Source organism: Rhinoderma darwinii, chromosome 1 (assembly GCF_050947455.1).
Source record: "Rhinoderma darwinii isolate aRhiDar2 chromosome 1, aRhiDar2.hap1, whole genome shotgun sequence".
Taxonomy (NCBI): domain Eukaryota; kingdom Metazoa; phylum Chordata; class Amphibia; order Anura; family Rhinodermatidae; genus Rhinoderma; species Rhinoderma darwinii.
Window position 1 is genome coordinate 291714546 of NC_134687.1, and position 27965 is coordinate 291742510.

General features: G+C 44.1%; 1 protein-coding gene across 1 annotated transcript in view; it reads right to left on the bottom strand.

The window, feature by feature from the left end:
- Positions 1–271: 271 nt before the first annotated feature.
- The window catches only part of NWD1 (NACHT and WD repeat domain containing 1), a 117124-nt gene continuing 89430 nt past the window's right edge, over positions 272–27965 (bottom strand). The window contains exons 17-21 of the mRNA XM_075825321.1: positions 13862–14016; positions 12144–12420; positions 6068–6618; positions 3168–3273; positions 272–1658 (exon numbers count right to left, since the gene is read on the bottom strand). Of these exons, the coding sequence (XP_075681436.1) occupies positions 1360–1658; positions 3168–3273; positions 6068–6618; positions 12144–12420; positions 13862–14016 (1388 nt within the window). The 3' untranslated portion in view covers positions 272–1359. The remainder of the gene's footprint in view (positions 1659–3167; positions 3274–6067; positions 6619–12143; positions 12421–13861; positions 14017–27965) is intronic.

Genomic DNA, 27965 nt, shown 5'->3' on the forward strand with positions numbered 1-27965 from the left:
GCGACTTCCGGTCCACAGGAAAATGGCGCCGGACGGCGCGCATTTCAAATTGGACTGTGTGGGAGCGGCGCATGCGCAGTTCCCACACAGACGGCGTACACAGAAGTGGATGGGACGGGCCCCGTTCGCAGTCCCTATGGGACTGTGGCTGCCGTATTCCATGTCTGTATGTGTCGTTAATCGACACATACAGAAATGGAAAAAAAAATGGCAGCCCCCATAGGGAAGAAAAAGTGAAAAAATAGAAAAAAGTAACACACAAACACACAGATAAATAAAAACGTTTTTAATAAAACACTAACATTAAACTGACATGAAATTTTTTTTTGTGGTGACACTGTTCCTTTAATGAAATAAAATAAATAAATAAGTTCATACTTATTTTCCTCCAGTCTGGCCTCCAGGGATGACGTTTCATCCATGTCACCGCTGCAGCCAATCACGGGCTCTAGTGGCGGTCATGCACGTCAGGATGACGTCAAAAGGCCGGCCTCCAGGGATGACGCTTCATCCCACGTGACCGTCTCTGCAGCCAATCACAGGCTGCCGCGTCATACAGGAAGGTTGGACTGGAGTAAGAAGAGGGACTCGTCACCAAGACAACGACCGGGTACGTATGAACTGCTTTTTATTTTATTTTTAATCAGCAGCCTCTTTTCTTTATCAGTGATTGATAGAGACATGTGGCTGCCGATTAGTGTAATATATCTGTAATGTATTTCTGCCCGCCCGGCCGTTGCTAGGCAACGGCTGCTTCACAAATGGACGGCACACGGATGCCTTCCATGTGCCTTCAGTTTTTTTGACGGCCCCATTGACTTGCATGGGCCTCACGGTCACGAAATCTCGGACCAAAGTAGGACATGCTCTACTTTGGATCGGAACGGAGCAACGGGACCGTCGAAAAAAACTGAAGTGTGCATGGCCCCATTAAAATGAATGGGTCAGGGTGCTAGCCGTCAGAAAAACGGCTAGCACCCTGAAGAAAAAGACTGAAGTGGGCATGAGGCCTTACAGCTTATGTATGGTGCATACATAGAAAGTACATCGCAAAAAGTAAAGAAAATTTGTAATAAATGTCAATTTGAAATATATTTTTAACCACATTATACATACATTTCATTAAAAAAATTAAAAAAAAAGTTACAAAGGTTTAGAAAGCCTTTAAGTGCCATGTATATGTATATTTAGCATGTGACAAGTTTTGTCATTAGTGTTATGATACAGTGCAGGCATTGTCCATTAATATGTAAAGTAAGTGCTCCAACTGATAACAAACTGATCTCATTTGAGGGCACTCATTGCAGGCCCTGTGTCTCATTTTTCCAAATAGCAATGGCAGCTCCTAAACTGAGAACGTCAAACAATGTGGCATATTTGTGACGTTTTGGTCGTTTGTTTCTTGCATTTCCACCATTTCTTTCCTGGTTTAGCCTCTGATTGAACAGTCTTATTACTGGTGTTCTTGACTTTCTTGGATTTAACAGTACATGTAGCCTTAATGTTCTGTAGTGGGTTGTACTGGGGACTTACAATCTGTGGACACTTAAACTTCACTTCAATCACATATCCCAGCCTTGTGGTTCCCATAAATCCATCAGGAGTAGATACAAGACGAGTGATGGTTGCGTATACATATTGTACTGCAAGCAAAGAACCTGTTTGACAACAGATAGCACAGTTAGATAAAACTTTACAAATCTAAGACATATATTTATTTTACAGCCGGGAACAGAAGTGTTTGGACAGTGACACAATTTTTATCATTAAGCCTCTGTGCACCACCACAATGAATTGGAAACAAAGCAATAAATATGTGATTGAAGTGTAGACTTAGGGCTTGTCCACACGTAGAGGAATTTCTGCGAATTTTCCGTACGGAATTGCGGACAGAAAATACGCAGCATAATACAGTAGCATCATAGTGGGTGGGATTCAACATAAATCATCCATACGCTGCGTAAAAATTCCGACCAGAAATTTTTCGAACCGCAGCATGTCAATTCCTGCTGCGGAAAGTGGACTAAATTGCTGCATTATTTAGAGGAGATGTCACCATCTCTCCGCATTGTGAAAAACGCAGGAAAATATGCACCATTTTCTGCAGAAAAAACACAGGAAATAGGTCGTTTTTTTCCGCAGAGCAATGTCTGTTTCTTTCAATGGAATTTGGTTACGTGTGGACAAGCCCTTACAGTTTTAATTCAAGGGGTTTAACAAAAATTTTGCATTAAAAGGGTTTTTCCGCAAACCACAGTCACTTAGGTATAACCGGGACCACATGTAAGATTCATTTGACTACAAATGAGTGTCTATTTTTTGTAAAAAACTTTTCACTAGCTTCGGGGTCCCCATGGCTCTTTACTTCCGTTCTAAGTACTGAATATGTGAACGGCTGTGCGTTTCACCTGACGTGCTGCCACCTTTTCCACAATTCTGCAGCACTACATCTAATTTACACAATGTTCCCTGCGCTCCGACATCGGCATTGAATGTGACTACAGGCAATAGAACTGTTCTGAGCATGGACAAAGCACGGCATAGCACAGCTCATGAAAAACAATTGCAGCGGCAAACTGAGTAGACTCGGCCATGTGGGATCAGGAATGGCCACCTTCACTTGCATTGACACCACTTTGGATCGCATATTGAGAGTTCCCATGTACAGCTAACAAATGCAAATTCAACAATTAGAATCAACTCCAGACCTTTTATTTTCTTCATTTGTCATTAAATATGGAGGGAACTGGCAACACCCAAACATGGAACTGCCAGAGAAGAGACTATGTAAAAAATTCCTAAGCGGTTAATGCAATATTTTTACTAAACCCCTTGAATTTAAACTGAATGTCTACACTTCAATCACATCTTCATTTCTTTGTACACCACCACAATGGTGCTTAAAACAGAGGCTAAATGATGAAAAATTGCACTTCTGGACCTGACTATATATGTGTGTATAAATTGTTGACAACATTAGTGTTCTCTAAGCAAACCATCAGGCATCCAGTCTGGAAAGGAAAAAGGTTCTTGGACACATGATGGACCAGCAGGAGTTCCATACTTTTGGTAGTGGACAACTGTAATTATACTGCAATTTGTTAAAAACTGCAAAAATTTTTTAGTAAAACAAGGGTTTATAAATGTCACAAAGATTACCATCTCACCATTTGTTACATCCCACACTTTGACTGCTCTGTCTTGAGATCCAGTATAAATATAACGGTCATCTGGTGAGAAGCAGGCACATTCAACACCTTGGAAGAAGAAACCCTATGGGAAATTTCATATTAGCTTTAACCCCTGTTTCTCTCCATACAGATAGATAAATAAACAGATATACATGTGATCACTGTATATAGAAATCCTGACCGTATTTGTAAATTTTCTCTTAGTGGTATTTTTGACCGTATAAAAAGAACTATGTTTAAAGCTATTCTCAGACCCAGAGCAGAAACCCAAGACTTATCTTGGATTTATGCAGTGGATTTCCAGTTTGATGTGTGACGGATTCACACACATTCAATCGAGCCAAGCAGGGGTGTAGCTAAAGGCTCATGGGCCCGGGTGCAAAAATTCAGCTTGGGCCCCCCTACCCCTCCCCAACACCACCATCATCATCAGACCCCTGCGCGCGCCTATGCCCAGACGCCTTTCCGAACAGCCCCCATAATATAATGCCCCCACATAGTTTAATTCTCCCATAGCTGCCCCCACACAGTATAATGCCCCATAACTGCCCCATACAGTATAACGCCCCCACATAACAGCCCCATACCGTGTAATGCTCCCCATATCAGCCCCCACAGTATAAAGCCCCACATAGCTGCACCCATACAGTAAAATGCCCCCATATCAGCTCCCCGTACAGTATAATGCCCCCATATGAGCTTCCCATACAATATAATGCCCCCCATATGAGCTCCCCATACAGTATAATGCCCCTCATATGAGCTCCCCATACAGTATAATGCCCCCATATCAGCTCCCCATACAGTATAATGCCCCCCATATCAGCTCCCCATACAGTATAGTGCCCCCCATATCAGCTCCCTATACAGTATAATGCCCCTCCATATCAGCCCCCATACAGTATAATGCCCCTCCATATCAGCTCCCATACAGTATAATGCCCCCATATCAGCTCCCCACACAGTATAATGCCCCCCATATCAGCTGCCCATACAGTATAATGCCACCCATATGAGCTCCCCATACAGTATAATGCCCCGATATCAGCCCCCTCTTACAGTATAATTCCCCCATATCAGCCCCCATGCAGTATAATGTCCCGCCATCTTTTCAGCCCCCATGCCATATCAGCCCCCCATGCAGTATAATTCCCCCCATATCAGCCCCCATGCAGTATAATGCCCCCTATCTTATCAGCCCCCATGCATAATTACTTATCCCAGTTCCTTTGCCTCCTCCGGTGTGTGCTATGAGTGACTCGGCGCAGACAGGCGCGATGATGTCGCTACATCCCGCCTGCCTGCGTCGAGCCGCTCAGGGCACAGTGAATGCTGGAGCAAGGAGACGTCAGCTCCTTGCTCCAGCATTAAATGGAACCGGGACCTCGGTGAGTGACTCGCGACCCCCTGGAGGTCTTCACACAACCCCCCAGTGGGACGCGACCCACAGTTTGTAATGTATTGTGTTGTATTGTGCAGTTTGCGGTGGAGAGAGGAGGGGGGGCTGTAATTTAACGGGCCCCCCCTCTCCACCGCAAACAGCACAATACAACACAATACATTGCAAGACAACACAATACATTACAATACATTACAAGACAACACAACACAACACAACACAACACATTACAAGGCAACACATTACATTACAATACATTACATTACAAAACAACACAACACAACGCATTACAATACAGACTCTGCAGCTCACCTGGAGTCCTCTGCACCGACTCTTCCACTGCACTGGCTGGAAAACGTGTCACGTGACAAAATGGTCACATGGTACACTAAGTGTACCATGTGACCGTAACCAGAAAGTGCCGGCTTCACGGCACAGAAAATTTATTTAACAAGCATGCTGTATGGCAATGGGGGCCCGTGGGCCCCCCATAGCTACGCCACTGGGGCTAAGTTTTGTTCACATCTGCGCCAGGGTCCCGTTCTGTCTGAGCTTTCCGTCGGAACGGGACCCTGATTTCAATGGTGACGGATCCTGTGCCAATGGTTTCCGTTTGTCTCCGTTATGCAAGGGTTCTGTTGTTTTTACGGAATCAATAGCGTAGTCGACTGGGTATAAAGGGTGCTCCCTTTCCTGTACACCTTTCCTGACCTATTAGGTTCATCCTAGCTTGCCTGGAGTTTCCCTGCCATTACTTTTCAAGCTTTCTGTGTTTGACCTCTGCCTGTACCTTTTCATTATTCTTGTCTGCAGTCTGCCCTGACCTCTTGCTAATGACATGTAACGAACCTTTGTTGCCTGTCCTGACCTTTTGCTTGACCAATCGTGAGTGCGTTTGCCGCCTGCCTGATCTTTGCTATACCTAATCCCGCATACTGTCTATTGATTTTAGTACTACGCCTGTTTTACGTTGGCCATCATCAAGAGTGACCACCCTGGGGATAGCAACATGGGGTTTCTCTGAAGTTTGGATCCCTGTAAGACCGGGGGTCTCTTTAGACTCCGCTCCCTGGTTTAGAGCTGCATTAAATTCCTTTGGGACAAAGTGGGTTCACGCCACCCTCTGTAGGCCCCATGATGGATTCATTATCCTAAGGCCCCATGACAGCGGAACCCATTATAAATCATTGGTCATTCATCAAAATCCAGCATAGGTATCATGGCTCTGATATACGCGGAAACCATGACTCCAATGTGAACAGTGCCTAAGTCATTGAGTTGCTTTTTCTGTCAGGTTGTCATTATTAAATTTTATTGGCTATACCTACTTCTTCCCTCACTGGTTCCCAGAATGTTTGTGACTCCAGCTACTTGTAAGCCTAGTATTCTACATGGGTACGGAAAAACAATAGATTTCCTTTAACATAATTCAAAGTTTAACAGAAGGTAAATATGGTTCATAAAAGGTCTTGTGTACCTTGTAACACATCTCATGTTCCCAGTCACCCGTCTTCATATTCCACAAACGCTGAACTGAGTCCTCACACCCACTAAGTGCATATGTCTCCGTCGTACTGATTTCCAAGCAAGTGACTTTGCTTTCATGAGACTCCAAATTGTGGTTGTCATCTTTTTCAGGGTTGAATAGACAAAGTTCTCCTTCCATCAGTCCATAAATAATCCTTTGGTCTTCAAAGATAGCTACTCTGCTCACAGAGCCTGGAATATTTGGATTTACTGAGTACATTGGACCATCAAGCATTGGAAGAGGGTCTCCTTTTGTTACTTCATATAGTAGAATAATGTCTTGGTAAGCCACAGCTAGGTGGTTTTCCTGTTTGCTCAGTGATAGACAAAGTACAGGTAAATTATGATCAGTAGGAGGAATACAAGCAACATCCTGTCTTTGGTCTAATGGGAATGCCAGTACAGTGCCAGATGTCAAACCACAGAACAAAATTCTCTTGCGATTTGCAATTTCCAGCCAAGTTACATCAGAAGAAGCTTCCAGAATATCTGTCATACGACCTGCAAGATATTAATTAAGCACTTAATTGAGAACAAGTTGCAGGATTTGGGGGTATATATAACTTATTGATTAATCTTTAATAAAAAAAAACAGCAAATGCACCATTGCAGTTTTTAAATAATGTACGGCGTTCCCTGTATAACATAAACAAGTTATACACGCTATTATAAGGGTCGGTACAATTGCGGTGATACCAAATGTGTATACTTTCTTATTAAGTCATGTTTGTGTCGCTGCACTCTAAGAGCCATACGTTTTTTTGTTTTAAATGGGTTCTCTAGGAAAAGAAAACAAATCCATAAATAAAAAAATATCAGTATAAATAAAATCATAAATACATTTAATTAGCAAAAGACACTCAATTTGAATCTTTCCTTGGTTGCTCCACAATCAGCTACTGATACTGCAGCCTTTGTCCATGCCTCCACTGGGCTCACCTCTGCATTCTTCCATTCTATGAAGAAGTCGAGTTTCAAGCAATGCTTGCCGGTCGGATAACTCTCACACAAGCGGACCATCTCCTGCAGCTCTTCCAGTTTCTGTGGGTACAATACTGAAGTGTGGAAATGCATAGGTAGGAACCTTGCTGGAAGAAGCTAGAAGCTGCTGCCGGTCAGCCGCAACTGGAGAGGTCTTTGAGCGGTGCACCCAACCCGTCCAATTGCATGCACTCTGAATTCTAAGACGGGTTTCTGACAGAATAATGTGATGGCTGCCATTTTAATTTAACACAATGATTAGCCCCTAGACAAAACAAGCGTCTATTGTTAATTAAATTTATTTATGATTTTATCTATACAACCAGTTTTCACTGCTGGTGGTGCGGGCACAGCTCCTGCCTTTCACTGGACATACTATTACATTCTATTATGGTACGAACATAATAGTGCGTCTGAATGCGAGAAGGGATTAATCCCACTTTAACCCTTAAGGATGTGGACTAGTTGGCATGTTCAGGACCAGCCCCATTTTTCAAATCTGACGTGTCACTTTGTGTGGTAATAACTATGGAATATTTTCACCTATCCAAGCGATTCTGAGATTATTTTCTCATGACACATTGTACTTTAAGTTAATGGTAAAATTTGGTCGATAAATTCAGTGTTTATTTGTGAAAAACAAAAAAATTTGGAGAAAATTTGCAAAAATTAGCATTTTTTAAAATTTATATGTATCTGCTTGTAAGACAGATAGCAATACCATACAAAATAGTTACTAGTTTACATATCCCATATCTCTACTTTATGTTTGCATCATTTTTTGAACATCCTTTTATTTTTCTAGGACATTATAAGGCTTATAAAAGCAGCAATTCCTCCCATTTTTAAGAAAATTTCAGAAGCCTGTTTTTATAGGGACATGATCAGTTCTGAAGTGGCTTTGAGGGCCTTATAGATTAGAAACCCCCTAAAAGTCACCCCATTTCAAAAAATGTCACCCCTCAAAGTATTAAAAACAGCATTTAGAAAGTTTCCTTACCCTTTAGGCGTTTCACAGCAATTAAAGCGAAATAGAGGTGAAATTTGCAAATTTCATTTTTTTTGCAGAAAGTGTGTTTAAAACAATTTTTTTCAGCAACGCAGAAGGTTTATACCAGAGAAACGCAACTCAATATTTATTACCCAGGTTCTGCAGTTTTTAGAAATATCCCACATGTGGCCCTAGTGTGCTTATGGACTGAAGCACAGACCTCAGAAGCAAAGGAGCACCTAGTGGATTTTTTTGGGCCTCCTTTTTATTAGAAAATATTTGAGCCACCATGTCAGGTTTGGAGAGGTCTTGTGGTTCCAAAACAGTGGAAACACCCCCAAAAAGAGACCATTTGGAAAACTACACTCCTCAAGGAATTTATCAAGGGTTATAGTTAGCATTTTGACCCCACAAGTTTTTTGCTGAATTTAGTGGAATAAGGCTGTGAAAATGAAAATCTAAATTTTTACAAGGACTAAAGGAGAAAAAACACCCCAACATTTTAAAAGCAATTTCTTCCGATTACGGCAATACTCCATAAGTAGTCATAAACTTATGTTTGGACCCACAGCAGGGCTCAGAAGGGAAGGAGCACCATTTGGCTTTTGGAGCTCAAATTTAGCTGGAATGGTTTTCGGGTGCCATATTGCATTTGCAAAGTCCCTGCGGGACCAAAACAGTAGAAGCCCCCCCAAAAGTGACCTCATTTGAGAAACTACACCCGGTAAAGGAATCTATCTAGGGGTATAGTGAGCATTTAAACCACACAGGTCTTTTGCAGAATTTACTGGAATTAGGCTGTAAAAGCGAATATCAAAATTTTTTAAACTTAAAAAAATGACATTTTTTTCATATTCACAAGGGATAAAGGAGAAAAAGCAACCCAACATTTGTAAAGCAATTTCTCGCGAGTACGGCAATATCCCATATGTGGTCATAAACTGCTGTTTGGACACACAGCAGGGCTCAGAAAGGCAAGAGCCCGATTTGACATGCAGATTTTGCTGGATTGGTTTTTTGGCACCATTTTCAAAACCCTAAGATACCAGACTATAGTGGAAGCCCCCAAGAAGTGACCTCATTTTGGAAACTACACCCCTCAAGGCATTTATAATTTTCATGGACATATGATAGAGCTCAGAAGTGACGAGCACCATGCGCATTTGAGGTCTATTTTGGTGATCTTCACAGCATTGGCTCACAATTGCAGGGCTCTGAGGTCAAATAGTAAAACAAACCCCACAGGTGTTTTTTCATTAGAAATGAATGCGCAGCGGATGGTACAAAGTGTAAATTGAAAAGTAGATCCGGAGTTTTGTATATAAAATATAACTTTTACTTGTTTCTCTTAAAAAGTTGCTCTAGAAAAAACATACATGTACAGACAATATATATAAAAAGTAGCAAGTGTACTGAATTTTTGGTGCTCATTCATAGCCTGTATCCAGTATCGTGAGGTAATACGATATTAACAGCAGTTCATGCGTGTGTATAATGAATAGAGAGTGTTCATAAATTTTTATGTCTAGAGATCCTTTCTTGTAAGTAACCAGCAGGTGCTTGTAAATGACCAACAGGTACAAGAGTATGGGGTTCAATGCCCCCCTACCCGTATGGATGTCATCCGTTTTCTCTGACAACCTTTAAAACTTGCTGTCCAGTGGATCAGGAAAAGCTCTCCTTGTATATATAAAGGATCTCCTCTGTGAACTCTCGTAGTATAGATCAAGTCTCCCAACGCGTTTCCTCACAGCCACATGATTCTTCAGGGGAGAGAGGCCATAACCAGCTAGATCCGAGTTTTCAGGAGTGCAGGAACAAATCGACAGGCTGTATGTCTGCAGGCGTGCTTGCAGTGGCAAGAGATTGCTCAGATGCGTCTGTACTTTCTTATTTGGCGCCCGTTTCATGGCGTCTGACGTCTTTTATATATATTACGGAAAATCCCTTAAAACAAGTCTGGATGGTGGACTTTACCTTTCATCATCATTCATCATTTACAAAGTGTAAATTGCAATTTTCCACTGATATGCAATTTTAGTGCACAATATGTTGTGCCCAGTTTGTGCCAATGAGGACAAATATCTCATAAAGTTTTAAGCTGGTTCTCTCGGGTGTGGCGATGCCATATCGGTGGACGTAAGCTGCTGTTTGGGCATGCTGTAGGGTTTAGAAGGGAGGGAGCACCATTTTGCTTTTGAAGTGCAGATTTTGCTGGGTAGTAGTTCTGTTTGGGGTTTTGATGGTATTTCAGTTTATAATGTGGGGGCATATGTAAGCTGTGCGGAGTACATCAGGGCAGAATAAGAGGGTATAATAACGCGGTAAATAAATAATAATCCACAGATGTGAGGCCTGTGTCGCACTGATAATTGGTGCCAAATCTTATCCGCTTTTGGAACACTGCACATTTTGTGTGGCCATATTCTGAGTGCCAGAACTTTTTTATGTGTTCTCCACCGGAGCTGTGTGAGGGCTTATTTTTTTGCAGGACAATCTGTAGTTTTCATTGCTACCCTTTTGGGGCACATGTGATTTTTTTTTTTTTTTTAAGCACTTTTTATTCCATTTTTTGGCAAGCAAGGTGACCAAGAACCAGCAATACTGACAATGATTTTTATTCTTTTTTTTTTTTTACAGTGTTCACCGTTGGCTATAAATAACAATTTTACTTTATTCTGTGGGTCGGTACGATTAAGGCAGTACCATATGTATATTGCTTTTTTTTATGTTTTGCACCGTTTGCACAATAAAATCTCTTTATTTTGAGCCATAACTTTTTTCTTTTTAGTCAAAAAAGCTGGGTAGTGGCTTACTTTTTGCCGGACATGGTTGTAGTTTTTATTGGTACAGTTTTGGGGTACATGCCACTTTTTAAACACATTTTATTCTGTTTTGGAAGGTGTGGTGACCAAAAAATTGTGATTCTGGCATTGTTCTTTTTTAATGTTTTTTGCGGAGTTCTCCGTGTGGGAAAAATAAAAAATAATTATATTTTTAGAGCTTGGGTCAATACGAATATGGTGGTACCAAATATGTGTACTTTTTGTTTTAACGGTTTTATTATTTTTCTATAATAAAAGACTTATTATAGGAAAAAAGGCAGTTTTTGTTTTTTCAACTTATAACTTTTATACTTTTGTACAATATTATTATTAACTTTTTTTTTTGTACCACTAAGGGACTTGAAGGCATGCACCTCTGATCTTTATTCTACTGCATTGTACTACCCATGTAGCTCAATGCATTAGAGCTGTCAGTCATTCACTGACAGCAAGCCTATTAGGCTCCACCTCTGGGCAGGGCCTAATGGGCTTCCATAGGTGGCAGACCAGAGGGCCATTGTTAGGCCTCCAGTTGCCATAGCAACCATTGGCACCCCTGCGATCGCATCATGGCGATGCCGATTGTTTACAATCACTAAGATTCCGCGATTACTCTTGATCGCGGCATCTAAATGGTTAATGGCAGGGAGCAGAGCTAGCTCCAATCCCTGCCATCACATCAGGGTGTAAGCTGTAGCATACAGCTGACAACCGTGGCTGATAGCGCAGGCTCAGCTTCTAAAACCTGCGCCATCTTCTTTTTTGCGATCGGAGGACTTTTAGACCCCGCCTCTGGTCGTGGCCTAACAAGCCTCCGTACTTGACAGACAGGAAGCCATTGTTAGATCTCCGGTTGCCAAAACAGCCATCGGAACCCCACAATTGTATTGCAGGGTTCCGATCGGCTAGTAACCCCATAGATGCAGCACTTGCTTTTGAGCGCTGCATCTAAGGGGTTAATCAGCCTTGCAGCAGTTGATAGTGTTAAGCTATCACTGCTTTAAAACTGTGTGACACAGTAGCCTGTTAACACGATGCCATAATATTATTGACATTTTGCGTTAACAAGCCAACGTCTGTGACGTAATAGTACGTCAGAGGGCGTTAAGGGGTTTGATCTTTACTAGATTATAAAATGGACTGGATTATCAGACAATCAATACAAGTATAAAAACATTTGAAGTAAAAAAAACACCAGTAGAATAAATGTCAATGCTGGCATATCTTACCTTGAACTGTGTCCCAGACAACAATCTTGTGTTTGTCACCAGTTTTAGGGAAATAAACTCTGTCCCCTGCACTTGACAGAGCAACACAGTCACTACGGTCCTGAAAAGGGGGCAGTGTTTTGTGCTTTTCATCATAATCCAGATTCCACAGCTTGAGGTAGTAGGCATGGTTAGAAGAGGAAACCAATGTTCTTCCTTTCAATGCCAGGCCAGTGACTGGTACTCCCATCCCATAAAAGCAGTCTAGTAGCGTACCTCTCTTAGACAGATTCCAGACCTGAAAGTAATGAATATAAGAGTCCATTCTGTATATAGACACTAATGAGCACATGACACACATTATATATGGAGTTTTCCTCTACTTTACAATGTTAGATGTATATTACAATACGTGCATATATACTTATGTACAATGTAAAGTAAGATAAAGATATATTTAGGAGTCCATATTAAAAGGTTTAATGCTGGTTTTCTAGCGAAAAAAAGTTGACAATTTTGGCGCACGGCATTGTTGCGCTAACACCTATGACTTTTTACTTCTCTCGCCACAACAGTGAGTGGTGAGAAAAGGAGGTGGGGTTTAGTGGAAGAGGTGGGGCCTCTTACTAAACGACATATTTACCATAACTTATTCCAGAAACTGACGTAAGTTATGGGGCAAATCTACACCTGCTCATAGCAGGCATAGAGTTGCATTTCTATTGCGTGGACAGCCAAAGATGCAGCATATTTATTTAGAGGTGTGCACCAATGTAAATTAGTTTAAAGAGGCTTTGTCACCACATTATAAGTGCCCTATCTCCTACATAAGGAGATCGGCACTATAATGTAGGTGACAGCAGTGCTTTTTATTTAAAAAAAAACGATCTATTTTCACCACTTTATTAGCGATTTTAGATTTATGCTAATGAGTTGCTTAATGCCCAAGTGTTTTTAGACCAAGTGGGCATTGTACAGAGGAGTGTATGACGCTGACCAGTCAGCCTCATGCACTCCTCTCCATTCATTTAGTCAACGCATAGGGATCCTTTTAGATCACTATGTGCTGTCTTATACTAACACATTAACAATACTGAAGTGTTTAGACAGTGAATAGACGTTCCACGGGATGTCTATTCACAATCCCTGCACTTCGTTACTGTTTCTGTGGTAGTTACAGCAGATCAAGCGTAATCTCGTTGTAACCTGTCATCTACAGCGTAATCTCGCAAGATTACGCTTGAGATTACGCTTGCTCTGCTGTAAGTACCACAGAAACAGTAACGAAGTGCAGGGATTGTGAATAGACATCCCGTGGAATGTCTATTCACTGTCTAAACACTTCACACATCGTTAATGTGTTAGTATAAGACAGCACATAGTGATCTAAAAGGATCCCTATGTGCTGAAGACATGAATGGAGAGGAGTGCATGACGCTGATTGGTCAGCGTCATACACTCCTCTGTACAACGGCCACTTGGTCTAAAGTAAAAACACGGCCACTTGGGCATTAAGCAACTCATTAGCATAAATCTAAAATCGCTAATAAAGTGGTGAAAATAGATCGTTTTTCGAAATAAAAAGCACTGCTGTCACCTACATGATAGCGCCAATCTCCTTATGTAAGAGATAGGCCACTTATAATGTTGTGACAGAGCCTCTTTAAGACTGCCCTTCTATATATACTCCCCCCATAGTTTTAAAATAGCAGGATATATTTAGCAAAGTTTTTACTAACTCGTATGGTTTCATCTTGTGATCCTGTTAATATAATATTCTTCTCACTGTGAATTACAGCAGTTTTCACCAGGTCTTCATGTTCTAGACAAGAATCGAGCAATGTCCTTATAGTGTTAGAATCAGTTCTGAATAACTGGACTTTTTTCCCGAACCCTGAGTAAAATAAAGTAAAATGTTATTTTAAAACACTATAGTAAAATACCATAGTAAATAAAGTAAATAAAGTGTACTGCATGTTTTCCACGAAAACCTCTGTAGTCCACATGCATCAATGTATTTGGACCTTTTTTTGGTGCACTTTAGTCCAAAATAACAGCTGTGCGACATATTGAAAAAAGTGAATATGCCTTACTGCTTAGCAAGGATTTAGACTCATTTATGATACGTAACTGTTTAAAAAGTCACACCACCTACCCAAACAGGGGGGGGGGGGCGGCATTTTCAGCCCGGGACGGACTGGACCGGGGTGAGGGGCCATGCAGATGCACTATAGCAGACGTGCCGAATGTCTGAAATACTCCTCCTCCTCTCTGACGCTGTACGCAGCACATGCCGCCAGAGAGGAGCAAGTCTGCAGGAGGAGCGGTCGAGCGACGAGAAGCACGAGGTAAGTTCCTGCCTTGCTGGGACCGGGACCCGTGAGTATACTGCAAGGGGGGGTCTGGGCATTTTACCGACAGCAAGGGGCTCTATGGGGCTGGAATAATCCACACCATAGAGCCCTCACATCACTATAATGGAAGGATTAGTGTGGGTGGGGCAGGGTCTGACTGTCTGACTTACTGCAGAGAGCTCTATAGGGGGGGATTCTGCCCCCCCCTTTAGAGCAGTCAGTCAGATGCTCAGACCCCCCTAACCTTTCAGTATAGTAACTAGTCAGGGCTCTACGGTGGGGGGATAATTCCCCTCTATAGAGCCCTCTGCTGTCAGTAAAACGCCCAGACCCCCCCCTTGCAGTATGCTCCTGGCCCCCCAGCGTTGGCCAACCCCTTTTAAATTAGTAGGGGCAGGAAGCTGAGCGCAGTATAAGGGCTTTGCAGCTTTCCTGTGCTTAATTAGCGTGGGAAAGCTACAAGCGGGGCTGTGACTGGTGAGTCTCACAGTCACTCCCAGTGCACACTGCATGCGGCAGCAGCAGCCGCCAGTCTGGCTGAGTCTCTGACCAGTCACCACCCACACGCAGCAGACAGACAGGATAGACTGATAGTGCCTGTCGTTATTGAATAAACCCTCAACTACTACAGTTTCACAGGCATTGACTATTACGGCTTCTATAGTGAAGTGGTCAGCTTGTCTGCCTTACATATGGAAGGTTGCTGGTTCAAAGCCCAGCTTGTTTTATTAATATCTTACTTGTATTGGGCTTTGTTCACACTAGCATTAATATACGTTTACCTCTCTTCCGTCAGAGGAAGAGAGGATCGATACGTTAAACGGAAAGCAACGGCTCCATTAGAATTACCATTGCTTTCAATGGTAATTCTTTTGTATCAGTTGCTTTCCGTTTGTCTCCGTTCGCTAGGTTTCCGTTCTTTTGAACGGAAATAAAAGTTCTGCAGACTGCACTTTTGTTTCCTTTAAAAAAAAACGGAAACTTAGCGGAAGAGATGTAAACGTATATTAATGCTAGTGTGAAAGAAGCCTTAGGGCCTGTTCACATCAGCATTGGCTTTCCGTTCTGGGGTTCCGTCGGAGGTAACACCGCAACGGAAAGTCAAACTGAAACCACAGCTTCCGTTTCCGTCACCATTAGCGCAGTCGACTGCGCTATTGATTCCGTCACAAAAACGGAAACCTGCCGGAATGGTGACGAACGGAAACCATTAGCAATGTTTCCGTCACCATTGATTTCAATGGTGACTGAAACGGAAGCTGTGGTTTCAGTTTGACTTTCCGTTGCGGGGTTCACCTGACGGAAACCTCACACGGAACCCCGGAACAGGCCCTAATCCTTCCCCATAAACCTGCCCCCGCAAATTAAAAAAAATATATTATATAATGTATATAGCGCTGTATCCTGTATCCCTCAGGTCAGCGGGACTGACTGATTCAGTGTCAGCGAGTCCTGCAGGATCGAGCTATTACCGATCACATCTAAGTTCATAACTTAGATGTGATCGGTAATAGGCGACCTAATGAATTCAGGTCTCAGCGCTATATACAGCTGCTCTGTATACAGGATACAAAGCTGCTGTATCTCAAAAAGTACAAATCATTTTAAATAAAAAGTAATTAAAACTTGCACCAATCGCATTAATAGATATCTTTATATATCATAGTGACATGTCCGAAGTTTTCATCGGTGGGGGACCAAGCACTGAGGCCCCCACCGATCGCTAAAACGAAACAGCAGAAGTGCTCGGGTGAGCGCTGTGTCGCTTCATTTATGATCGACTTTTAGCTGAGTGAGCGGTGTACGGACTCCTAGACTTTCTATTGAGCCCGTACACTGCTCCAAGGAAAGCCAAACAGAATTGAAGCGGCACACCGCTCAACCGAACACTTCTGCTGCTTCGTTTTAGCGACTAGTGGGGGGTCTCAGTGTTCGGACCCCACTGATCAAAACTTCTGACATGTCAAAAGTTTTTTTAAAAGTTTTTACACTTTAAAGAGAATCTTTCACCTGCCCACAGATTTGCAGAGTGCAGCATGTAATGGGGAGGGCTGCACAAACTCTGGGGCACTTTATATTTTTTTCCTACCCTCTTTCCTTACTTGGATATCGGTGCTGTAATATTTGGCACCCGATATTTAAATAACCCCATGAACTGCCAATGGGGCGGTAATTGGCAAGGGGAGGTGTAACATCGCTGTGACACTGTCCAATCCGCTACGGACAATGTCAACAGCAAGAGCTGGAGAGAGGAGATCATGTGCGCGTGCACACGCTCTCACTCTTCAGTTCTCGGCAGGCAAGTACAAGACTGTGATCTCAGGTGAGAGATCAGTCTTGTCGTCCTTGTCTGCCGAGAGCTAAAGAGTGAGAGCGTGTGTGCGCGCACAGCTCCGATGCCATGAAACAGAAGAAGAAGAATTCACTCTTCATCTCCTCTTGTGTTCCTTAGTGGTGGCGGAGCTGCACGCACGCTCTCTCTCTCCAGCTCTTGCTGTAACGCTGACCGTAGCTGATTGGACAGTGTCACAGCGATGTTACACGCCCCCTTGCCAATTACCTCCCCATTGACAGTTCATGGGGTTATTTAAATATCGGGTGCCAAATATTACAGCACTGATATCTAAATAACGAAGGAGGCTAGGAAAAAAAATGTAAAGTGCCCCAGAGTTTGTGACGCCCTCCCCATTACATGCTGAACTCAGTTGCACATGTATGGGGAGGTGAAAGGTTCTCTTAAAAAGAAAGGTGTTATAATTTTTTATTTTTATTTGATATGTTTTATTTTATGGGCCTAATTTTTCTAATTATTTTAATATGTTTCCAAAGGTAGCTATTTATTCATATGTTTGTACGTCTGTGGGGGCAGCCATCTTTATTTTTATTTTTCATACTGCTAATTTTTGTTTTGCAGGTTCCGCTGGACCATTTGGACTACGTCGTAGATTCATTGGACTACTTCGCTGATTTAAGCTTTATTTCTTTTTTTTTAATAAAATGGTTAAAGTGGATTGTGTGGAAGAGTTGTCATTTCAATAAAATAAATTTCTTTATGTCTCTGTTTTTTAATACTTCATTACCGCCTTAGTAATGTCTGATTGAGAGCGTCCATTACTAAGAAGGGGCTTAGTGTTTGCCAGTAATAAGGCTATCACTAACCCCTATTATTACCCCGGTACCCACCGCCACCAGGAGTACCGGGAAAAGCTGAGTACGATCCAGCACCCGACCGTCTGAAGAGAAGGGCGGGTACTGGGGTGGCCGCAGGCTGATAATATCAGGCTGGGAATGGCCAAAAACCATGGCCCTTCCCACCCTGGTAATGCTAGGCTGCTGCTGCTTTATTGTATCTGGCTGGTTATGAAAAATGGAGGGGATCTCACGTAATTCTTTTTCTATTTTTTTTTTTTTTTTTTAAAAGACCCCACCCCACGTTCCCGCTATTTTTCATAACCAGCCAGATACAATAAAGCAGCTGCAGCCTAGTATCACCGGCGTGGGAAGGGCCACGTTTTTTATCCCTTCCCAGCCTGGTAAAACCAGCCTGTGGCCACCCTGCTGCCTTACCGTCGCTTCAGATGGTCGGGTACTGGATCGTACTACCCTCGCGGCAGTGAGAACCGGGGTAATAATAGGGGTTAGTGATAGCCTTTTTACTGGCTAACACTAAGCCCCTTCTTAGTAATGGACGCTCTCAATCAGACAGCAGCCATTACTAAGGCCATAATAAAGTATTATGAGACAGTGACAGGTAAAGTCATTGAGGGAAGGTACATTTCCCCTAGAATTCTGTCATATGTATCCTAGGCTCCAGGGAATGAGTATTTTTTGCAATAGAAAGCTCTAGCTTTCCAATCTCGGCTTAAGGAAAAGCCGGAAAAAGGGCCTGGAGTTGGATTGGGGAAGAGCAGGGTGGGTTCCCCAATCCCTAGTCCATCTCTGTTTGTAGGACAAGGCTGCTGCTCAATTAGCTGCACCTGCAGCCTGACTCAGACCGGAGACTACTAAGTCTGGAGTAGCCTGTATTCTATGTATTCTATGTGAGTAAAGACCTGTGTTACTTTGTGTCCAGTGCCTGGTAGGAAGGCACTTGGTATAGTTAGATAATATCTTGTTTAGTTAGTGCTCAGACGAGCAGAATTTATTTTGTATTTTGCCTTGTTGTACAAGAGGCTGTTTCTTTGACAAGAATAAAACACAGGCAAAGCCCTGTTATGAACTTTAATGCACGGTGTCCCTGTCTCTGGCTACTAAGAAACCGCTGTACCAACCTCTCCTGATGCTAAACTCTCACATATGATGGCCGATGCGGGTACGGTCTTAAAGAGACATACACCTATTTAAAAGGACTTTTGCTGCTCCAAGCGGAAAATCGTTGCTAGGGGCAACAACACAATTTTTTTTCTCCCCGAGAGTGCTTGGAAGTGTATGTCTTGGGTGAAGGCGGCAACAGAGCTAGAAAAAGAGACTGTTAAAATGGATGAAATACTTAAACAGCTGATTCAGTCTAATATCAACCAGGGGAAGATAAGCACAGTTTTGCAAGAAGCCAGCGCGACTCAGCGAATGGTGCATGAGGAAGCCATGCGTGCACAGGCTGAAACCAATATTCTGCTGCGTGAAGCCCACAGACTGGCCTTAAAAGAACAGCAGCAAATTAATTGCCATTTGCAAGACCAAATTCAGGCCTCAGTGGAGAGGTCAGCGGGGCCTCATGGTTTGCGCCAAACCACTCGTGCAGCGGTACAGACATCTCTGCAGAAGATGACACCCACCGACGACGTTGAGGCCTATCTCATGGTGTTTGAGCGAGTGGCAGAACGAGAGAAGTTACCTTCAGATCAGTGGGCAGCAGTGGTGGCACCTTTCCTAATCGGAGAGCCGCAAAAGGCGTACTTTGATCTCAATGAGCAGGATGCCAAGGATTACTCCAAGCTGAAGGGTGAGATCCTTGCCCGTCTGGGTGTTAATATGAATGTGCGTGCTCGACGGGTGCACAACTGGACTTTTGTGGAACACCTACCTGCCCGATCACAAATGTATGATCTTGTCCATCTTGCAAGGAAATGGCTACAGCCAGAGGAATCAACCCCTGCGCAGATCGTGGAGAGAGTGGTGCTTGACAAATACATCCGCTCCTTACCACCGAAGGTTCAGCGTTGGGTTGGTCAAGGAGATCCTACAGATGCGGAACAGCTGGTGAACCTGATTGAAAGGTACAGAGCTACTCAGGATCTACTCCAAGAAGTACTGCCTGGATGTTCTAACCCCAGAAACAGCAAATCGTGCGGTGAACACGGTAAGACTGTTCCATTTACTAGAGGGGTGACAAATGTCTTTAAGGGAGGTGGCTCAGAAGGGGAGCAGACGGAGGGAAGAAATCCCAGAGAGGCACTGAAGGCCAGACCAGGGTCTCAAGTTGGGGACCGGGGCCGCATACAGTGCTGGCGGCGTTATGGACCTGGGCATATTGCTGCCAATTGTCCCCTGACTACTGAGCCAATGGAGTGTGATGCAGCAAGGCGAATATCCTTGTTTGCACGTCCTGTTTGTTCTGCTGAGACGGTTTACGAGACTAAGCAACAAATGTGTGTCGTAAAAGTGGAAGGGTGTACTGTGAGTGCCTTCCTGGATTCTGAGAGTCTGGTTACCCTGGTGCATGCCAGCCTGATAGACCCTGGAACATTCAGAGGACATAGTATAGGGGTCCTGTGCATTCATGGGGACACTAAAGAATACCCCACCGCTTTGGTCACTCTAGAGACTTCCTGTGGAACCGCTTGCCATGAAGTGGGTGTGGTCAAGTCCCTGATGCACAGTGTGATCCTGGGGAGAGACTTCCCAGTGTTCTGTCTGGGACTTGTGGAGGAAGAAAGATGTAACCTCCACTGTAAATGTTAATGATGGTATTAATGTGTGCACTGTGATTAGCCCAGAACCCTTTAATGAGGATGCTGAGGTGCCAGCAGTAGGGGTGACCACTGAGCCTGATAAATTTCCTCTGGCTGTTTTTGCTGGTGAAACAGATGAGCAGGAGGAAATTTCTGAGATACCAGAGTTAAATGTATCACGTAACAATTTTGGGACTGCTCAACTTAGCGATCCCACATTGGTAAAAGCCAGGGAAAATACTAAGGTATTAAATGGAGTGCCTCAACATCCAGGGGCTGATAAGGTGTTTCCACGCATGGCGGTTAACCAGGATTTGCTGTATCGGATAGATAACGTACGTGGGGAGGTTGTTGAACAGCTGGTGATACCCCAACCGTATCGTAGAACGGTGTTGGACCTGGCTCATAAACACGTGCTGGGTGGACATCTAGGTTGCGAAAAGACCAGAGAGCGTATCTTACAACGATTCTTCTGGCCGGGGGTACATACGGAAGTTCAGAGGTATTGCGAGTCCTGCCCGGAGTGTCAGATAACGGCTCCTATGCCACATTTTAGGAGTCCACTGGTGCCTTTGCCTATCATTGGGATCCCTTTTGAAAGAATTTCCATGGATCTGGTCGGCCCTTTAGTCAAATCCTCTAGAGGACATCAATATATCCTAGTGGTGTTGGACTATGCCACACGCTACCCTGAGGCAGTCCCTTTGCGAAATTCCTCTTCAAAAGCCATTGCAAGAGAGTTGTTTTACATGTTTTCCCGTACTGGTTTACCTAAGGAAATCCTTACCGATCAGGGAAATCCCTTTATGTCCAAAATCACCAAGGAATTATGTAAACTGCTGAAAATTAAACACCTGCGTGCCTCTATATATCACCCTCAAACTGATGGTCTTGTCGAAAGATTCAATAAGACATTAAAAGGCATGTTGAGGAAGGTGGTTAGTAAGGATGGGAAGGATTGGGACTGTCTTCTGCCCTATTTGATGTTCGCTGTACGTGAAGTTCCTCAATCATCCACAGGGTTCTCTCCTTTTGAACTCGTATACGGCAGACAACCCCGTGGTCTCCTGGACATAGCCAAGGACACCTGGGAGCAAGAGTCCACACCTTATAGGAGTGTAATTGAGCATGTCACGTTGATGCAAGACCGAATCGCTGCGGTCATGCCGATAGTTAAGGAACACTTGGAGCAAGCTCAGGATGCTCAGAGCAGGGTGTATAACCGAACTGCTAAAGTTAGAAATTTTAACTCTGGTGATCGAGTGTTGGTCTTAGTGCCAACCGTAGAAAGCAAATTTCTTGCTAGATGGCAAGGGCCGTATGAGATAATTGAAAAGTTGGGGGATGTAAATTATAAAGTTTACCAACCAGGTAAAAGGAAGACAGTGCAGTTATACCATGTAAACTTAATTAAGCCATGGAAAGAAAGAGAGACCCTCGTGGCAGTAAGTACCCCCTATAGTCTTAACCCAGATGTGTATGTGTCAGAATCCCTCGCAAAGCCACAGAAACAGGAGACAAAAGAGTTTGTGCAGAGAAACACAGACGTGTTTTCAGAACTGCCAGGACTTACTAGTATAATAAAACATGACATTGTGACTGAGCCTCAGGTTCGGGTCCACTTGAAACCCTACAGAGTCCCTGAAGCTCGTAGACAAGCCATATCTGAGGAGGTCAAGAAAATGCTAGACCTTGGGATTATTGAAGAGTCAAAAAGTGAATGGTCAAGTCCCATTGTATTGATTCCAAAACCAGATGGGTCATTACGTTTCTGTAACGACTTCCGCAAGTTAAATGAGATGTCAAAGTTTGACGCATACCCAATGCCAAGAGTTGACGAGTTAATAGAGAGACTGGGCCATTCAAGGTATTTTTCAACACTTGATTTAACCAAAGGCTATTGGCAAGTACCCCTCACGGAGGGCGCCAAAGAGAAAACTGCGTTCATCACCCCGGATGGTCTGTTTCAATATATTTGTTTACCATTTGGGCTACATGGGGCTCCAGCGACCTTTCAAAGGTTAATGGACATAGTCCTCAAACCCCATCGTCGGTATGCTTCGGCATATCTGGACGACATTATAATCTTTAGTGATGACTGGGAAAGCCACTTACCAAAAGTACAAGCAGTACTAAACTCCCTCAGAGCCGCGGGGTTAACAGCAAACCCAAAGAAATGTTCCTTAGGCTTGGAGGAAGCACGGTATCTGGGGTACATAATTGGGAGAGGGGTGATAAAGCCACAGGTCAACAAAGTTGAGGCTATCCAAAACTGGCCCCAGCCCTCAACCAAAAAGCAGGTCAGAGCTTTTCTAGGAATTGTAGGTTATTACCGCAGGTTCATTCCAAACTTTGCCAGCACAGCAGCGCCCCTGACAGATCTTACCAAGGGAAGTAAGTCTGTCATGGTCAAGTGGGACATGAAGGCTGAAAGCGCCTTTCAAGAGTTGAAACTGGCCCTGTGTAACCAACTAGTCTTAGTCACTCCTGACTTCAAAAAGGAGTTTGTTGTCCAAACTGATGCTTCTGATGTGGGGCTCGGAGCAGTTCTGTCACAAGAGGTGGGTGGTGAGGAACATCCTGTGACCTATTTGAGCAGAAAGCTTATCCCGGCTGAGAAAAACTATAGCATAGTTGAACGGGAGTGCTTGGCCATTAAGTGGGCACTTGAGTCCCTGAGATATTATTTATTGGGTCGTCGGTTTAGGTTGGTTACAGACCACTCTCCTCTTACGTGGATGTGTCAAGCTAAAGAGAGAAATTCAAGAGTTACACGGTGGTTTCTTACTTTGCAGAACTTCAAATATACTGTTGAACACAGAGCAGGAAAACTGCAGGGCAATGCTGACGCTTTGTCTAGGACACACTGCCTTGTAGCTAAATGAGTCCGATCCCACGGGCTCGAACAGAGGAAGAGGGTATGTGAGACAGTGACAGGTAAAGTCATTGAGGGAAGGTACATTTCCCCTAGAATTCTGTCATATGTATCCTAGGCTCCAGGGAATGAGTATTTTTTGCAATAGAAAGCTCTAGCTTTCCAATCTCGAATTAATGAAAAGCCGGAAAAAGGGCCTGGAGTTGGATTGGGGAAGAGCAGGGCGGGTTCCCCAATCCCTAGTCCATCTCTGTTTGTAGGACAAGGCTGCTGCTCAATTAGCTGCACCTGCAGCCTGACTCAGACCGGAGACTACTAAGTCTGGAGTAGCCTGTATTCTATGTATTCTATGTGAGTAAAGACCTGTGTTACTTTGTGTCCAGTGCCTGGTAGGAAGGCACTTGGTATAGTTAGATAATATCTTGTTTAGTTAGTGCTCAGGGGGAGCAGAATTTATTTTGTATTTTGCCTTGTTGTACAAGAGGCTGTTTCTTTGACAAGAATAAAACACAGGCAAAGCCCTGTTATGAACTTTAATGCACGGTGTCCCTGTCTCTGGCTACTAAGAAACCGCTGTACCAACCTCTCCTGATGCTAAACGCTCACATATGATGGCCGATGCGGGTACGGTCTTAAAGAGACATACACCTATTTAAAAGGACTTTTGCTGCTCCAAGCGGAAAATCGTTGCTAGGGGCAACAACACAATTTTTTTTCTCCCCGAGAGTGCTTGGAAGTGTATGTCTTGGGTGAAGGCGGCAACAGAGCTAGAAAAAGAGACTGTTAAAATGGATGAAATACTTAAACAGCTGATTCAGTCTAATATCAACCAGGGGAAGATAAGCACAGCTTTGCAAGAAGCCAGCGCGACTCAGCGAATGGTGCATGAGGAAGCCATGCGTGCACAGGCTGAAACCAATATTCTGCTGGGTGAAGCCCACAGACTGGCCTTAAAAGAACAGCAGCAAATTAATTGCCATTTGCAAGACCAAATTCAGGCCTCAGTGGAGAGGTCAGCGGGGCCTCATGGTTTGCGCCAAACCACTCGTGCAGCGGTACAGACATCTCTGCAGAAGATGACACCCACCGACGACGTTGAGGCCTATCTCATGGTGTTAGAGCGAGTGGCAGAACGAGAGAAGTTACCTTCAGATCAGTGGGCAGCAGTGGTGGCACCTTTCCTAATCGGAGAGCCGCAAAAGGCGTACTTTGATCTCAATGAGCAGGATGCCAAGGATTACTCCAAGCTGAAGGGTGAGATCCTTGCCCGTCTGGGTGTTAATATGAATGTGCGTGCTCGACGGGTGCACAACTGGACTTTTGTGGAACACCTACCTGCCCGATCACAAATGTATGATCTTGTCCATCTTGCAAGGAAATGGCTACAGCCAGAGGAATCAACCCCTGTGCAGATCGTAGAGAGAGTGGTGCTTGACAAATACATCCGCTCCTTACCACCGAAGGTTCAGCGTTGGGTCGGTCAAGGAGATCCTACAGATGCGGAACAGCTGGTGAACCTGATTGAAAGGTACAGAGCTACTCAGGATCTACTCCAAGAAGTACTGCCTGGATGTTCTAACCCCAGAAACAGCAAATCGTGCGGAGCACCCGGTAAGACTGTTCAATTTACTAGAGGGGTGAGAAATGTCTTTAAGGGAGGTGGCTCAGAAGGAGAGCAGATGGAGGGAAGAAATCCCAGAGAGGCACTGAAGGCCAGACCAGGGTCTCAAGTTGGGGACCGGGGCCGCATACAGTGCTGGCGGCGTTATAGATCTGGGCATATTGCTGCCAATTGTCCCCTGACTACTGAGCCAATGGAGTGTGATGCAGCAAGGCGAATATCCTTGTTTGCACGTCCTGTTTGTTCTGCTGAGACGGTTTACGAGACTGAGCAACAAATGTGTGTCGTAAAAGTGGAAGGGTGTACTGTGAGTGCCTTGCTGGATTCTGGGAGTCTGGTTACCCTGGTGCATGCCAGCCTGATAGACCCTGGAACATTCAGAGGACATAGTATAGGGGTCCTGTGCATTCATGGGGACACTAAAGAATACCCCACCGCTTTGGTCACTCTAGAGACTTCCTGTGGAACCACTTGCCATGAAGTGGGTGTGGTCAAGTCCCTGATGCACAGTGTGATCCTGGGGAGAGACTTCCCAGTGTTCTGGGACTTGTGGAGGAAGAAAGATGTAACCTCCACTGTAAATGTTAATGATGGTATTAATGTGTGCACTGTGATTAGCCCAGAACCCTTTAACGAGGATGCTGAGGTGCCAGCAGTAGGGGTGACCACTGAGCCTGATAAATTTCCTCTGGCTCTTTTTGCTGGTGAAACAGATGAGCAGGAGGAAATTTCTGAGATACCAGAGTTAAATGTATCACGTAACAATTTTGGGACTGCTCAACTTAGCGATCCCACATTGGTAAAAGCCAGGGAAAATACTAAGGTATTAAATGGAGTGCCTCAACATCCAGGGGCTGATAAGGTGTTTCCACGCATGGCGGTTAACCAGGATTTGCTGTATCGGATAGATAACGTACGTGGGGAGGTTGTTGAACAGCTGGTGATACCCCAACCGTATCGTAGAACGGTGTTGGACCTGGCTCATAAACACGTGCTGGGTGGACATCTAGGTTGCGAAAAGACCAGAGAGCGTATCTTACAACGATTCTTCTGGCCGGGGGTACATACGGAAGTTCAGAGGTATTGCGAGTCCTGCCCGGAGTGTCAGATAACGGCTCCTATGCCACATTTTAGGAGTCCGCTGGTGCCTTTGCCTATCATTGGGATCCCTTTTGAAAGAATTTCCATGGATCTGGTCGGCCCTTTAGTCAAATCCTCTAGAGGACATCAATATATCCTAGTGGTGTTGGACTATGCCACACGCTACCCTGAGGCAGTCCCTTTTTCGAAATTCCTCTTCAAAAGCCATTGCAAGAGAGTTGTTTTACATGTTTTCCCGTACTGGTTTACCTAAGGAAATCCTTACCGATCAGGGAAATCCCTTTATGCCCAAAATCACCAAGGAATTATGTAAACTGCTGAAAATTAAACACCTGCGTACCTCTATATATCACCCTCAAACTGATGGTCTTGTCGAAAGATTCAATAAGACATTAAAAGGCATGTTGAGGAAGGTGGTTAGTAAGGATGGGAAGGATTGGGACTGTCTTCTGCCCTATTTGATGTTCGCTGTACGTGAAGTTCCTCAATCATCCACAGGGTTCTCTCCTTTTGAACTTGTATACGGCAGACAACCCCGTGGTCTCCTGGACATAGCCAAGGACACCTGGGAGCAAGAGTCCACACCTTATAGGAGTGAAATTGAGCATGTCACGTTGATGCAAGACCGATTCGCTGCGGTCATGCCGATAGTTAAGGAACACTTGGAGCAAGCTCAGGATGCTCAGAGCAGGGTGTATAACCGAACTGCTAAAGTTAGAAATTTTAACTCTGGTGATCGAGTGTTGGTCTTAGTGCCAACCGTAGAAAGCAAATTTCTTGCTAGATGGCAAGGGCCGTATGAGATAATTGAAAAGTTGGGGGATGTAAATTATAAAGTTTACCAACCAGGTAAAAGGAAGACAGTGCAGTTATACCATGTAAACTTAATTAAGCCATGGAAAGAAAGAGAGACCCTCGTGGCAGTAAGTACCCCCTATAGTCTTAACCCAGATGTGTATGTGTCAGAATCCCTCGCAAAGCCACAGAAACAGGAGACAAAAGAGTTTGTGCAGAGAAACACAGACGTGTTTTCAGAACTGCCAGGACTGACTAGTATAATAAAACATGACATTGTGACCGAGCCTCAGGTTCGGGTCCACTTGAAACCCTACAGAGTCCCTGAAGCTCGTAGACAAGCCATATCTGAGGAGGTCAAGAAAATGCTAGACCTTGGGATTATTGAAGAGTCAAAAAGTGAATGGTCAAGTCCCATTGTATTGATTCCAAAACCAGATGGGTCATTACGTTTCTGTAACGACTTCCGCAAGTTAAATGAGATGTCAAAGTTTGACGCATACCCAATGCCAAGAGTTGACGAGTTAATAGAGAGACTGGGCCATTCAAGGTATTTTTCAACACTTGATTTAACCAAAGGCTATTGGCAAGTACCCCTCACGGAGGGCGTCAAAGAGAAAACTGCGTTCATCACCCCGGATGGTCTGTTTCAATATATTTGTTTACCATTTGGGCTACATGGGGCTCCAGCGACCTTTCAAAGGTTAATGGACATAGTCCTCAAACCCCATCGTCGGTATGCTTCGGCATATCTGGACGACATTATAATCTTTAGTGATGACTGGGAAAGCCACTTACCAAAAGTACAAGCAGTACTAAACTCCCTCAGAGCCACGGGGTTAACAGCAAACCCAAAGAAATGTTCCTTAGGCTTGGAGGAAGCACGGTATCTGGGGTACATAATTGGGAGAGGGGTGATAAAGCCACAGGTCAACAAAGTTGAGGCTATCCAAAACTGGCCCCAGCCCTCAACCAAAAAGCAGGTCAGAGCTTTTCTAGGAATTGTAGGTTATTACCGCAGGTTCATTCCAAACTTTGCCAGCACAGCAGCGCCCCTGACAGATCTTACCAAGGGAAGTAAGTCTGTCATGGTCAAGTGGGACATGAAGGCTGAAAGCGCCTTACAAGAGTTGAAACTGGCCCTGTGTAACCAACTAGTCTTAGTCACTCCTGACTTCAAAAAGGAGTTTGTTGTCCAAACTGATG